Raw genomic sequence first — 16,007 nt, forward strand, 5'->3', positions numbered from 1 at the left:
TTTGAACTAAGGCGACATCTTAAATAGGAAGCAGTATGAGCTCTGGTATTCAGTATGACCTGAGGACCTCTGGGAAGTCCATCGCCTCATATGACTTAGAGCTGCTTATCTCCTGCCTGGGTGCCTGGTTTTGTATCTACAGCTTTCTTAGTGTCACATGGAAGCTTTGACAGTTTCAAGTGCAGGGGTGCTGTGGATGGCACACGGACAGTGGTCCCGTCTGCTGGGCTGCTTTTGGTTTTTCCTTGTTATCTCTCACTGGGTATTTTATAGATTAATGTGAAGTGGCTGGGCCACCATCACTTGGGTTCCTGGAGACCCAGGGCTTAAGCCCTGAGGTATTGCCTGTGGGTCATCCAAGTACAAGGCAGCCTGCCTGCTCTCACTTGTGTCTTCTTGTCTCCACACACCGTGCAGAGCACAGGGAGGTACCTAGTGGTATATGGATACGAAGTGCGGGAAAACTTTGGAGCCCAAAATCTGGGTTGGCAAAGGTCGGTAAGTCATTCACATTGTGTGGCTGTTTTGTCCCCTAGGTACCTGCACTTTAATCAGATAGAAACGCTGGACCCTGAATCCTTCCAGCACCTGCCAAAGCTGGAGAGACTGTGAGTCCTGCTTCCTTCTTTAATCTGTAGTTGGGCCCTAGCCCCTGCTGCCTGAACAGTCGACATCAGCTTAACACTTCCATGATGCTTTGGTGTAAAATCCAACTCTTGGCCAATCATCAGAAGTGGGATTCAATATTTTATGTTTTTGAATGGTAGTAAAAATAGCAAAGAAATACGATTATTTCTTGAACCAAAGCACATAGCTGTCAAATCCACTCATTAAATAAATACAGCTAATAAGATGTTGGCTCTCTTGGGCTCATTTTCATATGTTTGGGATGTTATTGTTGTTGATGTTAAGTAACGCCTTTCTGTTTTCTCTCTCCACAGGTTTTTGCACAACAACCGTATCACACACTTAGTTCCTGGGACGTTCAGTCAGTTAGAGTCCATGAAACGACTGTAAGTGTGTAGTCAGATATCTGTGTGTTCATGGGAGGCCCTCTCCCCTAGTTCTCCCATTTGGCCTTTCTGTGGACTGGGCAAGCAGTTTCAGCTTTAGCAAAGCCTTCAGAGGCATCGCTATGCCAGGAAGGCAGGCCTGTTAAGTCTACCTTAGCAAGCCCATGACCCTGCTGTATGCGGTAGCAGGCTGATCCTTTAATAAGGATCTTGAGACAGCTTTTTAAATTATGTTTAAATTCCCCCAATTAAGTTTTAATTGCGAGGCGCATATTTTACCGGTGAGAATGAAAGCCGGTCTGGAAGCATCTTTATATGCAGACATCCAGTACCTCTTCTTGATATCCACCTACTTGAATAAGCAAACGGATACACATTTTTTTAACGCCTCCAGGAGTAAGCTTTGCTTATTTATTATTGTAAGGGAATTGCAGTACTTTAGTTCTAATGGATTTCTTTAACACCCTGGATTGTGGATTGTTTGCCCTGTGCCCTTAAGAGCACTTGCCCAGCTAAGAAGTTACTGGAATGTGTGGTGTCTGTAATAGACAGCCTCTCACAAACCATACATTTAGGTAAAACACCAATGTACATAAAGGGAAAATAAATAAAATTTTAAAATAAAGAAAGAAATACAGGGAGAGATTGAAGGCGGGCGTGTGCACAGGGCAGGCCTCACTCAGAACAGCCTGCTCGTAGGTGCTTTAGATGGAGCTGTGTCTCCAGTCCGGTTTTTCCTGTCCGTGACCACTCATATCAGCAGGTATGGTACCTTTTCCTATCTGTGTAGTCTGGTCGGAGGCTGATGTGTTGCTGCAGTTTCATTTAGCATCTGGTAGAGGTAGGCTTCATCTCCTCGTGAGCTGTTACTTTATCATCCATGAGACAAAGACTCTTCAGGAAAGGAATCAGGCCAGGTGAATTCTCATTAGGGTGGGAAGATAGGATGACAACTCATCTTTGGTAGGTAAGAGGGAGGAAAGCATTACCAGATAAATGGCACAGAAAGCAGCCCAGGAGGACTCAGAGCAGAGGGTGGGGCAGCCAATGGACTAGCCTGCAGATGGATTTCCCTATCCGCGGCTTCAGAGAGACACACTCCTTTTTTAGAGGAATTCCAACCCTTCTTACCCCATACATTCCTTCCTTTGCTGGCTCTACATTGCTCAAGCAGGAGCAACCTAGATTTGGAGATAAACTGAACCCATCAGAGTTGGCCTTGCCCCTCTATGGCCTCACTGAAATATCCTCTCATAAGGAGCAGTCAAGATGGTGTGGCCGCCTTCCAGCTGACTCAAACTGGCTAGGGTAGACTGGACAGGTGTGCCTTGGTGAACTACCCATCCAGACTCACCAACTGCCCCCTTGATCTTGTTACGGCTGTAGGGTCTTAGTATTCAGAAGTAGATTCCAGGCTGGGTGCCCCAGCAAGTGGTGGCTCTTATCCCACCCAGTGTCCATCTCTTGTCTGAGCATAGCGTGCTGCATCTTGTCTGCCGTATCTCCCCATCACATGGTTAATGCCTATATGTTCATCACCCTTGGCATGCCTTAAGGCCCCAGAACCTGGCAGTTGATCTATCCAGAATGGCTCACTGTCTCCTTACCTCCTGGGTGTCTTCTTGGCTTTTTCTTCCCACAGGCGATTGGACTCGAATGCACTCCACTGTGACTGTGAAATCCTATGGCTAGCGGATCTACTGAAGACCTACGCCCAATCTGGAAACGCACAAGCAGCAGCTACCTGCGAGTATCCCAGACGCATCCAAGGACGCTCTGTGGCTACCATCACCCCAGAAGAGCTGAACTGTGGTGAGTATGTCCTGGAGACCCTACTGAAGGTCCAGTGTGACCCCAGAAGTCCAGGCTTATCCCCAGTTCACATTGCAGAGGAAGGCTTGTCTTCCATCACTGAGGACTGAAACTCTAGAAAGACAACTTGTCATTTGTTTGGGGTGGGGGTGGGGGTGTCTGTTCTGAGATGTGTATTTAGGCCTTAACGTATCACCCCGCCATGAGGAATCCGGTTTGGGTTCCCACACACGTGAGCCTCACGTTTTTCTCTGTGGTGTCTGTTCCTTGCATGTAGAAAGGCCCCGGATTACCTCAGAGCCACAGGATGCAGATGTCACCTCAGGGAACACAGTGTACTTCACCTGCAGAGCTGAGGGCAACCCCAAACCTGAGATCATCTGGCTTCGAAACAAGTGAGTTGTGTGTGAGCAGAACTGAAGTCCTGGGGGCCACATCAGGAGCCCCATGTACCCCCATGAGCCTCCCCACCTTTGATAAATACCTTCCCCTTCTAAGTAGGAAGGGATAAAGGAAAAACTGATTCCTTATCTTCCCTCTTTCACATAGCAGCTGCCTGGGCGACACTTTTAAGCCTGAAGTGTTTTCTCCCCACGGGATTCATTCCACTTAGGCCATAGTCCCTTTCCCCTGGTCAGCCACTGACCTGGCAGCACACTGGAACTTTCTTGCCCCATCAAGTGGGAGCGAGAGAAGTCCTGCATGCCCATTTCTGCCCACTTGTTCTCTGGCCAGGGCCTCTGGTGTTTGGCAAGGTGCTTGTGGGTTTTGGACCCAAGCCATGGTGATGGGCTGCCTGGCCTTGGGAGCTGTGATGAGTCTATACAGGCCCCGTTCGTTGGCTTCTGGAGTCACATCCCGAGTGAAGGAGCGTCTCTTCATTCTGCAGACAGAGGTGTGACTGCCAAACATCTGGCAGCAGTTGCTCATGGATGGCAGAAGGGGTCACCTGCCTGCCTGCCTGCCTCCAGCTGGATCTGAGAGTTGGGTGTTAAGTTTAGCATGGGAAGGGGTGGACACAGAGAGAGGTGGAGAGAGACACACATGGTTGGGGTTGAGGCAAAGAGTGGTGACCATGATAATAGGGGCAGAGACCCAGGTGGGAATGAAGTCACAGTACATGGGAGTTATAGCTGGAAGGTAGAATTCTTAGAGGAAAATCCTAAATACAACACCATTGTATCGTTGCTTCTTAAATCCATTTGTACCGAGAGGCACCTGCCCAAGCAAGGACTGCTCTCATGGCCTGACTCCTGGTATGTTTGTGCCAAGCTCAGTGGCTGTGTTCAGTCCTGTGGAAGCAGGCCTCTTTGAGAACATTACTAGTGGAATTTTGGAACAAAAGGTTCAGACGCTGACTGTCAAGTCATCCTTGTTCTAGCAAAACTCTCTTAAGTACAGCTCTGTTAGCAGATGTAACAGATGGGACAGTGCTCACTCAGTATCTGAGAGAGGCTAGGGACACAGTGTAGAGATGCATCAGAGTCACAAAGAGCTCAGGATTGTGCTCTTGAGGTGGTCACATTGGTGTGGATCGAAGCTGCACGGGGAAAATGTGACATATATCCAGCCATTTCAAAACCTCCATGTCATGGTTAGCTCTGGGGCAGATCACGACTAACTATGGAAAGAACTGCAGAGTGTTAGAGGTTTGTATCAAACAGGAGAAGAGCGTGACTATGGCTCAAGATTCTCATACGAACTTCAGTTTATACACGAAAGACTCGACTCATAAGTTCAAACTACAAGAATAAATATGAAAGACCTTGCTTGGATCAAAGTCCCCAGGCCTGGCCTCTGGTGCCAGCTCTGTTCGTTACTCCCTGAGGAGGTCCCCTGGCATTCCTGATGGTGACCCACATGTACGCAGGGGTTGCTGCCATCTTGGGAGACAGCAGCATGCCCAGATAAATGAACTAAGAAAGGAGGAGTGGACCAGAGGTTAGTTAGTTAGTTAGTTAGTTTGTTTGTTTAGAGCTGGATCTCATGCGCCCCTGTCTGGCTACAACTTGCTGTGTAGCAGAGGGTGACCTTGAACTTTTGACCTTTCTGCTCCTACTTCTCAGGTGCTGAGATTATGGATGTGGGAAGCATGCCTAGCTTCTTCCTTTTAAATAAATGAAACTACATTAAAAAAAATGTAATTTGCAAAAACCAGGGAAATGTTTAATTTGCATGTTCTATTGGGCTCGTGTTTCTCTTGTTTGGAATTAGGACCACATGAAAGCATTTGGATCTGCATGTAGCAGCGAACACATATTTGTAGTTTTCTAGATGTGCCTGCTAAGTCACAGTTGCTGAGGCGGACCTATCTGGAAGGCTGTTGCTCTTGTTCTCTGAGCCTGGCATGTGCCGTGTGTAGCCCAGAGCAGCAGATCCTACCGTCGGACTGACCCCTGAGAGGTACAGTATCTTCCTACGCTGTGAGTGCACTGGCTTCTGTCTTTACAGTAATGAGTTGAGCATGAAGACGGACTCTCGCTTAAACTTGCTGGACGATGGCACGCTGATGATCCAGAACACACAGGAGGCAGATGAGGGTGTCTACCAGTGCATGGCGAAAAATGTGGCTGGAGAGGCGAAAACGCAGGAGGTGACCCTCAGGTACTTGGGGTCTCCAGGTAAGTGCGGGATATTGCAAGTGAGGGTTACTCTAACGACCTACTTCTTCCTTTCTTTGAACTCCAGCTAAGTGAAGTCAGAGATGGTAAGGTTCCCATGCCAAGGGGCCCACAGGACCTCTGAAGCATAGAATCGTAGGTCATTCTAACCTGTCTCAGGCCCGTGGCTGCCCCCTGCTACATGGGTGTACACAGAAGCTCTGGGTTACTACTGTAGGCAAGAAATGGCAATGGGAACCTGGAGAGACTGGTCATGCAGGGACCTGTACAACCACATCAAATCCATACAGCTTGTCACTGAAGCTTCTGTTTGCCAAGGGCATTGATTATTTCAAAGACAATTTTAAAATATTGATTTTTATTTAGTATATCCATGCTGAAGGTGCTAACATATAACATTGAAGATGTAAAAGTCTGTCTAAACCCAAGGAAACACAGCTGTGGCCTTTATACCTCTGCGACACGTGCACGAGCCCTATTCTGTCCATGGCCCGTGTCTACGGTTGATCCAGACAATAGGACATCATCAACCTTGGACAGCAGGGATATGTGCAAGCCATGGTGCTTCACGCTGCTGGGGGTAGCCTGTGTTCTCTGAAGCCTTCTTGCTGCCTTGGCTTCATTTATACGTTGCTAAGCATCTGCTTTTACTTAACATCCTATTTTTTTTTAGGCCTTTGTAAACCCTGTCTGATAGCAGTGTGCCTGATTCTGCACTGTAGTTTCTTTAAGCTCTTTTAAGTTTCTTTATGACCGTCTGTCTCCTTTGTCTCAGTACATCCCAGCATCAACAATTAAATATTAATAATTTAGAATGCTTAGCTACTTAATTTTGTTCAGAGGAAATCGAGTAGGAGATAGAGCCCTTAGGCAAGTAATTTCCTGTTAAGTTTGGCCCCAGTGTAATAGGACACTGGGAACAGGGTAGGCTTGGGTAACAAACTTACTGAGGGGAGATGCACACATCATTGAATCCTGGATAGTGCTGTGGCCTGAGCATTCTGAGTGTAAGTCCTTTCAATATGAGTTACATTTCTTCTTCCTGCCAATGCCTTGATTTAACAGTGTGCTCTGATTGTATTGGCATAGCTGTCCCAGATATACACAAAGGGCCTCCTCTAGAATACTGTTCAACCTGGGAACTCAGAAAGGGGTCAGTTTAAAAGACTAAACTCTGTGGATCAATCCCGGCTGCTTCCCATTCATCTAAAGTCCATAATTTAGCCATTGCGTTTTAAAGTGATTGACAGTTTTAAAAGAACATTTTATGTGACACGTGATGATTATAAAAAGCTCAAATGTCAGTGCCTGTATGAATGTCCTGTTGGGACATTGCTGCCTGTCTTCTTGATGTAGCAGCAGAGAGTTAATGAGAAACACAGTCTGCGGGCCACAAAGCTGACAAGCTGTATCATTGACCTGTATAAAAAGCTTTTAACTTCCTGTCCCAGACTGTGGCAGTAGCCCATAGTAAGAGGAACCTGCCTTTTCTGGATAACAAACAGATAAATATGCTTTATATATTTTGAAGTACTGTTATTACGGGGGTATACATTGTATACTGTTTTTCTGGTGAATTAAAGTTTTGAGCATTGTTATTAAAAATATACTTTCATCTTCCCAGTACTATGTTGGAAGTTTTTATATAGTATACAATATGTGTGCATATACACATGCCACAGCATGTGTGGAGATCCGAGGACAACTTTGTGGAGTTGCTTAGTTCTCTTCTTTTACCAAGCAGGTACTGGAAGCCTCCCTGTTCTCTTGCTTCCATACGGGCTCCATCTGTATTTAACCAGGCGTTCTTTGCTATACCTTCAGGTGCTTTTCCAAACCATTAGGTGCCAGAGTCCCATATCCTTTATTCAGAACCTTTAAACTAGCTCTCTTTGAACTTCATAAATTCAGGGCTGCTTTAAAAAAAAAATAAAGGCAACATAGAACATAATCCATTTCCAACCCCCATTCTAGGATGATGCACCACACACAACCACACCCAGTCCAGGTGCTAATGTCCACCAAGAGAGCTGGCTTGAGAGTCTTGATAAGCACTAGATGTGCCTCATGCTACCTGTGTTTAATTTTGCAGACAATTAAGAGAATCTTGGTTTGGGGGCCTTTTGGATTCCATATTTATGAATAAGGGTTATGAGCCAAAACCTGCACAGGGATAGAAAAAGATATATATATATATATATATATATATATATATATATATATCATGGACATATATAGACTTTAGTCATCTAGAAGGAACAGAAATGCACACGCATGCATGCCACAATGTGGAGATTGGAGGGGAATTTTAGCTGTTGATCCATGCCTTATACCTTGTTTAAGACAGGGTCTCTTGTTGGTCACCACTGTGTACAATGACCTAGCTGGTCAAACTAGAGTCTGTGAATCCTCCTTCTCCCTCCAGTCTGGCGTTAGGAGTGCTGGGATTACAGATGCTACCACACCCGGGGTTTTATGTGTGATGGGCATTTAAATTGAGGCCTTTGTGTTCAAATGCAAGGGTCTTATTGCTTACTAAGCCATTTCCTCAGCCCCATCTGCACATTTATTTGAAAGGGAAAGACAGCAAGAAAGCATGCAGCTAAACATTATGGCTTTTGCTTATTTTGGAAGCCATTCGGGTGAATGAGCAGCCTGGACATCAAAAATACCAGACAGAAATCTTGTGAAACTGTAAGAAATTAATTGAGAATTTTTGTTTGTGACAGCCCGACCCACTTTTGTAATCCAGCCGCAGAACACAGAGGTACTGGTGGGTGAGAGTGTCACTCTGGAGTGCAGTGCCACAGGCCACCCTCTGCCTCAGATCACCTGGACAAGAGGTGACCGGACACCCTTGCCAATTGACCCTCGAGTGAATATCACTCCCTCTGGAGGACTGTATATACAGAACGTGGCCCAGAGTGATAGCGGCGAGTACACGTGCTTTGCATCCAACAGTGTGGACAGTATCCATGCCACAGCCTTCATCATTGTACAAGGTGAGCATCCTTGGGTGTCGTCAGACTCTTGGCTTTGCATAGCTCCAACAGCCTTCTTGGCTGTGCCCTGCCCACACCACATCACACCTCTGTGCCACTTCATTTGTTCTGTTCCCTTCTCTTTTGTTTTGTTTTTTGAGACAAGTCCTGCCAGCTCAGCCTGGCCTTGAGCTTGTGATCCTCAAGTGCTGGGATTAAGATGCGTGCCACCATGCCTAGCTATTTTGTCATGGATATATGTGCATGCTTCTGAGAACATGTCCATGCACATGTACATTTGTATGTGGCTGGGTGTGCATACATAAACCAGAGAACAATTACAGGAGCTGTCCTCGCCCCTGCAATTGGGGGATTTGGGGTTGTTTTGGTTTTGTTTTCTTGTTGTTTTGTTTTGAGAGTGAATTTCTCACTGCCCTGGAATTCACCAAGTAGGCTAGGCTAACTGACTAGGAAGCTTCAGGTGTCCACCCCCTTCCCCCAACCCCCAGGACCAAGCCCAGCTTTGTTTTAGATGATTTCTAGGGGTTGAGCCATCTCTCCAACACTGCCTTGCTTTTTGAAATCTGTAAGAGCCACTCTGTTTGACCTATTATACATGATTTGGTGATTAGACAGCTTTCTTTAGGAAAATAGGACTTTGAGGTTGTCCATAGCATCCAGGTACTCACATCGGTGAATGTGGACATGAATGTGGATGTTGGAAGTGAATTGGTGTGTATATGGTGCAGTCAGCTCTGGGTGCATCCTGAGGTCACAGTGGTAGCTAGACAGTGTGTACCCCTTGCATACTGCTTTGAATGTGTACTGACATCACAGTAGCATGTTACAGAACACTGCCAGGTGCACCTTGCTAACAAGCCAGTGTGAACACCTTGCGTGCAGCTGTGACGCTCCTTAGATTACAATGGCACACAGATGTGAAGGCACTCTCATCTCATGTGAATGGCCAGAGTGGTCTTAAGTCAGCATGCATACCATGCACACAGCTGTGAGTGTACCCCGAGGTCACAGTGGTATCGAGTCAGTGTGTTCACCATGCAGATAGCTGTACGAGATTCTGAGATAATGTTTAAAACAGAACAATGGGAGGAGTTTTTGTTTCTAATTCCTTAACTGACCTTAGGTGAGCTTCTTTATTTTCAGGTAAGTTACGAAGCAGGGCATGTGTTGGGACCCTCTCAGAAGCATGGCTGTGACTCTCTCCTCGGTGGCCTCATGTCTCTCTAGCAGTTTCCTGTGTGTCAGTCTTTCCCATCTCCATGCTACACACAGCTGTGCAGTCATGGGCAGCAGGTTTGCCTCTCTGTATGGTTTCTTTATACAGGCCCTGATGACTGTCCTGTGGCATGCTCTTAACTATTCAGTAGGCCTTTTGTGCAACAGTCAGTTGCACAAAAGCACTAGGTGACATGTTTAACCATTTGCATGTTGTGACTAGTTGTGAGTTAGACCTCTCTCTTCAGCTTCTCTGCAGCGCACTGTGTGAGTGGTCTTCTGTGTCCTGCTCTGTGTAGCTCTGAGGGAGCACTGGTTGGGGTGGTTTTTTCAGTGTTCTTCCCTTTCTCTCAGTGCCTTTCCCCCTCTCTCACTTGGGAACATGATGTGACGTGGCACTATTCCTGGAGAAAAGTGAACAAGTATCTATCACTCCGAATAGGAAACAGAGGACAGAACAAAGGACGGATATCACCAGAGTCCGACTTGGGGAGACAATGAGTGTGTGTGTGTGTGTGTGTGTGTGTGGGGTTATTTACAGGAATATGTGTGAGCAGAAATGACTCAAACACAGCTTCATCACCAGTGCCCATGGGAGCCTAAGTGACAGCTCACGAAGGCAGAGAACCTGGAGCTCCCTGCATGGCTGCAGGCACCGCCACAGGTTGGGGAGTGCCCTTTCTAATTGGTTCAGCTAGTCCCAGTCTCTTTCAGGCAGTTCGACTTTTGTTTTTTGTTATTTTTTTTTTCTAGTCAGCTCCACTTGTCTCTGCTGCTGTGACACTGTTCAGCTGGGGTCTGCTTCTTCCAGGTGTCTGGGACTGTCTGAAAGTCTTCCCTCAGCAGTGTTGTTGTTTAGACACTCTTGGGGAGGAAGAGGAAGGGTAGCGAGTCTGGTCACTTTGGCGACTTTCTGACGCTCCTCTGAGTCATGTGCTTGTTGCCTTAGCAATGCTTCCCTGTGGTCTTTATTTCCCTTCCCCTGAGAACATTCTGCTGTTTCACCTTCTTTCCCAAGTCTTGTACCTTAAGTTTCCCTCCAAGATGGAGGCTTTCATCTTGGAGGAACAGCCGAACAGTACACAGTACCCTTGGTACAGTCCTTTTGCTGTGCTGCTATGTTACAGGGCATTGTCTCTCAGCATCACATTTTAAATGTCCTTCCTCTGCAGCCCTTCCTCAGTTCACTGTGACCCCACAGAGCCGAGTGGTCATTGAAGGGCAGACTGTGGATTTCCAATGTGAGGCTAAGGGATACCCTCAGCCAGTCATCGCCTGGACCAAGGGAGGTAAGATGGTACTCTGGGCCCTCCACATTCTCGTTCAGCTAGGACACAAGTTTTTTCCCTGGTCAGGCAAAACTAGTATCTTTCCCAAAGGGATGAGCTGGGGAAGAGGATGTAGGTATCCATTGGACCTGCCTTGCAGTGGTCACTGTAGGTATCGTGCATTGATGCATGTCCCCCCACCCCCCACCCCCCACCCACGGTGTCTGCCCTTGGTGTGTAATTGCTTAGCACTTGGTCACTTCATGGCCCCTATGGTCTGATGGAAGCTCCTAAGGTTGAGTGAGATTGTAGCAAGGGCAGGTGCCATGTTCACTCACCAAGCCTCTGTAGGTCTTCAATATTCCTGCCCTGTAGGCTAGGCAGGGACCCCAGAGATGACCTGCCATTTTTTTTCTTCAACCAAAAAGCCAAAAACCCTCCCTCTGAGAAGTCCTGCCCAAGTCTCCTGAGTAATAGACTGAGGTAGTGGCCAGCTGGACAGCTCATGGTTGGCTAGGGAGGTTACTCGGTGGAAAGGCTTGTCCACAAAAACATGTAGGACTATCCTTCTCCTCTAACGGCCTTGCCGCCTCTGCAGTCTGGGCCCAGGTCCCCTTGCAGTCTGTTTCTTTAGGCATAGCTGGAGGTCAGCCCTACCCTACCTGCACCCTGAGTCCTTGTCTGGTCCTCACTCCTAATTTTGCCCTTTGCCTCTGTTCTCTGTTCCTTTCTATGATACTCCTCGGGGTTGTCATTTGATTTGTCGCAGCCCGCAAGTGGTATTGAATAAGGGCCTACTTACTGGAGCAGGAGAGGCCAGTTGGTATCTGATCCATGTAGTTCAGTCCAGTGACACTGCCATCTTTAAAGATAACATTCTCTGTCTCCTATCTCCAAGCTAACCCTGGAAGCCTCTGTGTCCAGGGTGCCTGATGTCTTTCTTACCCCCACTTTGTAGGGAGCCAGCTCTCAGTGGACAGGCGGCACCTGGTGCTGTCCTCAGGAACACTCAGGATTTCTGGGGTGGCTCTGCATGACCAGGGCCAGTATGAGTGCCAGGCCGTCAATATCATTGGCTCCCAGAAGGTCGTGGCCCACCTGACAGTACAGCCTCGAGGTAGGTGCTATCGTCTTGTGGATCTGTACATGCCTATCATCAATGACAGCCTTCGTACAGATGACATCAGCATTACTATTGTAGTTTTAGCCCTCTGGTCTCTGTGTTATGTTTAGAACCCTGGCTTGGTTCATGAGGGATTCGAGCGGACACTTAAACCTCTTTTCTTGTTATGAAAACATTTTCTCATGTCACGCTGGCCTCAGTGAGACAGGCTGTGTTAGGGAGCATATTAGGGCAGATTGGTGGATGTACCTGAGGTCACTGAGGCTATGAACCTTGTTTTGTCACTTAAACCTATAATATCCACTGTGGGTTTCATGGGCTTTCCTCCCTGTACTTGCTTGGCAAACCCAATGTGCTCAGATCCAGTTCCCCATGGTGGGATCCCATGACAGTGCCTCTTAGGCTCCCTCTCCCATCTAATGAGTCTTGGATGTCAGGACATTGTTTTGTCAGTGGGTCACACCACACTCCAAACTGCTGACTGCTGGTCATGAGTGTGGGCTAGGGAGCGCAGGCAGCCTGGCTTTCTAGCAAAGCCCCAGAGCTTTTTGTCTTAGCCAATAAGACCCAAGTCCAGTTCAGTTGCGGGGCTCTGGGTTGGCCTGAGTATGGGCTCTGGGTTGGCCTGAGTATGGGCTCTGGGTTGGCCTGAGTATGGGCTCTGCTCTTCTGGAGCTTCGTGGTATGAATCAGGCCGCTGCCTTGTTCTCACACTTGCCTTGTAGTCACCCCGGTATTTGCCAGCATTCCCAGTGACATGACTGTAGAGGTGGGCACCAATGTGCAGCTGCCTTGTAGCTCCCAGGGGGAACCAGAGCCAGCCATCACCTGGAACAAGGTAAGAGCTGGGATCTCCCCCAAGCTCCCTCTGATGCAGTAAGTGTGTGTTTAAAGGAAATCTGCTCTTTCTCTTTCTCTTTCTCTTTCTCTTTCTCTTTCTCTTTCTCTTTCTCTTTCTCTTTCTCTTTCTCTTTCTCTTTCTCTCTCTCTCTCTCTTTTTTNTTCTCTTTCTCTTTCTCTTTCTCTTTCTCTTTCTCTTTCTCTTTCTCTTTCTCTTTCTCTTTCTCTTTCTCTTTCTCTTTCTCTTTCTCTTTCTCTCTCCTTCCCTCCCTCCCTTTCCTCTATCCATCCACCCACCTATTTATTCATCCACCTATTCATCTATCTATCTATCTATCTATCTATCTATCTATCTATCTATCTATCAATTGGTTTTTCAAGACAGGATTTCTCCATGTAGCCCTGGCTGTTCTGGCACTCTCTCCATAGACCAGGCTGGCCTTGAACTCAGAGATCTGCCTGCCTCTGCCTCCCAGGTGCTGGGATTAAAGGCATGCATCACAACCACCTGGCCGAAGAAAGTCTTAATAATAAAAATAATAAAAACAAAACATAATCTCCAGTATCAGAAGCAAAGAAAGTCCTTTACAGGTCTACAGCCTCACAGAGTAAAGTTGAATTTTTGCTACGTCATTTTTCTTTGCTCTTCATATTTAGCCCACTGTGAGGCTGAATTCACATGCTGTATACAGAGGAGCTTGCTGGGACATATAGGGACCTCACTATGGTCCTCACAGAGTACCAGTTCTCAGTGCCCTCCATCTCTGTCACTGCCCACTTATCTTCTCCAGAGTGGTGCAGCTGTGGTCTGCACATGAGTTATCAGTTCTGTCTCTGGGTCACTTTCTCTCAGGACATTCCTAGATTCCTGAGCCCTTTCCACCATAGCTCTGGGCCTCCAGTAGTTAGCACAGGTGCCCCCAGTTAGTGGAACTCATCTGTTGCACATAGCTCTCTTCTCAGCAAAGGACAGGTGTGGAGAAGAGCTTATCGAATGGTGGAAGTTTGACCTGGGAGAGCACTAGTAAGTTTCCTTCCCTGGGAAGGTCAGGACAGATGTAAACATAGCCTCAGAATTTTCAGTTGACCTTAACAGTTGACCAACATTCCTGTCTCCCAGAAAAGCAACTTCTGTTCTGTAGTCTTATTGCAGTCTTATTTTTTATTATTTTGCTCCAGGATGGTGTTCAGGTAACAGAAAGTGGAAAATTTCACATCAGCCCCGAAGGATTCTTGACCATCAATGATGTTGGCACTGCCGACGCAGGTCGCTATGAGTGTGTAGCTCGGAACACAATTGGATATGCCTCAGTGAGCATGGTACTCAGTGTGAATGGTAAGATGTCTATGCCAAGCCCAAGGCATTGTCTCAGAGAGTTTGGATGATATAGCATCAGGCCTCTTTTCTCATCCTCTGAGCATCCACTTAGGCTATGTGCTAGTTAGTTTGCACTGACAATGTCACACCATCTAGAATCACCTAGGAAAATTTTATTTAGAAATTATCTAGATTGTTGGCTTGTTGACACATCTATGGGTAATTGTCTTGATTGTTTATTAATGTAAAAAGACGAAGCCCACTGTGGGTGGCACCATTCCCTGAATAAGGGGTCTTGTACCACATAAGGGAGGAAAAAGGATGTGTTTGTTTTTTCTCTGGTTTTGATTGGATTTGTTACTTTTAAGTTCTTGCCTGACTTCTCCGACAGTGTACTGTAACCTAAATTGTAAGCCAAATATATTCTTTCTTCCCTAAGTTGCTTTTTTTTTTTTTTTGGTTTTTCAAGACAGGGTTTCTCTGTATAGCTCTGGCTGTCCTGGAACTCACTTTGTAGACCAGGCTGGCCTTGAACTCAGAAATCCGCCTGCCTCTGCCTCCCGAGTGCTGGGATTAAAGGCGTGCGCCACCACGCCCGGCTCCTAAGTTGCTTTTTACCAGGATATTTGTTACAGTACCAGAAATCAAATGAGACTAGGATGTCAGAATAATTCTGAGAACAGACTGTTTGGCCCTAACTTGGCCCATGGCTGGGCTTCCCTTGGTGTACCTTCCCCTTCCTGGATGTTTTTTTACACTCTTTAGCAGCTCTTTTCATACCCAACAGTTTGATTTATAATGATTCCTGTAGGCATCATGTGCCTCCCAGTTGGGTATGGTGATGTGCAGCATGGGAAATTACTCATGCACATGGACTGACCTTTCCTGGAGTAGTGAGTAGCCAGAGTGTCAAGATTCCATCTCTGCACCCCTCACACACACACTCATTCTGCTCTCTGGTTGTCTTGTTCAGCTTTGGAGAAGAGGAGAAACAAGAACACAGCAAGAACTCAGACACAGCAAGGGGAAGAAGCTGATGAGGGAGGTCTGGGTCTAGCGTTCAGGGAAGAATCAGGGCTGAGAATATTAACACCCTGGGACAAGGTGAGGTCATCCAGAAGGCCTGTCTTAAGAACTCAACACACCATTCTGCCCTGTGGTATTCAGCCATCAAACAGGCTAGAAATGGAAAACTCAACAAAAAGATAATCTCTAACCCATCTCCTCAGTGACAAGGATCATGTGAACTACTAGACTTTGTACCTGTCAATCAACATGGGGAGAGAAAGAGTCAGAGTAGGGGAGAAGAAGAAGAAAGATGATTAATGCAATATGAGCAAATGCCCCAGAGACTGAAGGGAGCAGGTGCATCCTAGTATATCCCAAGGAGTGGAGGTCTGCCTAAGCAGGGAGTCTATCCTAACACTGCCTTGCCTGTCCCGGGGGAAGCAAGTCTACCCCAGCAACCAAGTGAAGGGCCATTTCAGTAAGGTCTCTAAAGTTGTGTCCAGGCTTATGGGGATATGAAGGAGAGCTGACCATTGGCCTAAGATGAGCTGTTTTGATGGCTGAGGGTAAAAGATTGTTTACAGTTATTTGTGCTTGGCAAAGTTTCACTACTGATTACTTTTTATGAGGTGAGAAAGGAAGAAGTGAGAATCACACTGGACTTGGTGGTGCATGCCTTTATTGCCAGCACTTGGAAGAAGCAAGGGGTTCCAGGACAGTTTGGTCTACATAGTAAATTCTAGTCCAGCCAGAGTCTGGCATAGAGATAGATAGATAGGTAGATAGA

The 16,007-nt window shown here is 46.8% G+C and overlaps 1 protein-coding gene across 2 annotated transcripts in view; it reads left to right on the forward strand.

Moving 5' to 3' along the window:
- Nucleotides 1-16,007, forward strand: part of Pxdn (peroxidasin) — a 77,648-nt gene that overhangs the window by 42,517 nt on the left and 19,124 nt on the right. For both annotated transcript variants that reach the window (XM_021178873.2, XM_029484621.1), the window contains 10 exons: nt 537-608; nt 942-1,013; nt 2,656-2,825; nt 3,103-3,220; nt 5,277-5,446; nt 8,176-8,448; nt 10,836-10,952; nt 11,890-12,048; nt 12,780-12,892; nt 14,074-14,230. In XM_021178873.2, coding sequence (XP_021034532.1) covers nt 537-608; nt 942-1,013; nt 2,656-2,825; nt 3,103-3,220; nt 5,277-5,446; nt 8,176-8,448; nt 10,836-10,952; nt 11,890-12,048; nt 12,780-12,892; nt 14,074-14,230 — 1,421 coding nt within the window. The remainder of the gene's footprint in view (nt 1-536; nt 609-941; nt 1,014-2,655; nt 2,826-3,102; nt 3,221-5,276; nt 5,447-8,175; nt 8,449-10,835; nt 10,953-11,889; nt 12,049-12,779; nt 12,893-14,073; nt 14,231-16,007) is intronic.

Source organism: Mus caroli, chromosome 12 (genome assembly GCF_900094665.2).
Source record: "Mus caroli chromosome 12, CAROLI_EIJ_v1.1, whole genome shotgun sequence".
NCBI lineage: Eukaryota > Metazoa > Chordata > Mammalia > Rodentia > Muridae > Mus > Mus caroli.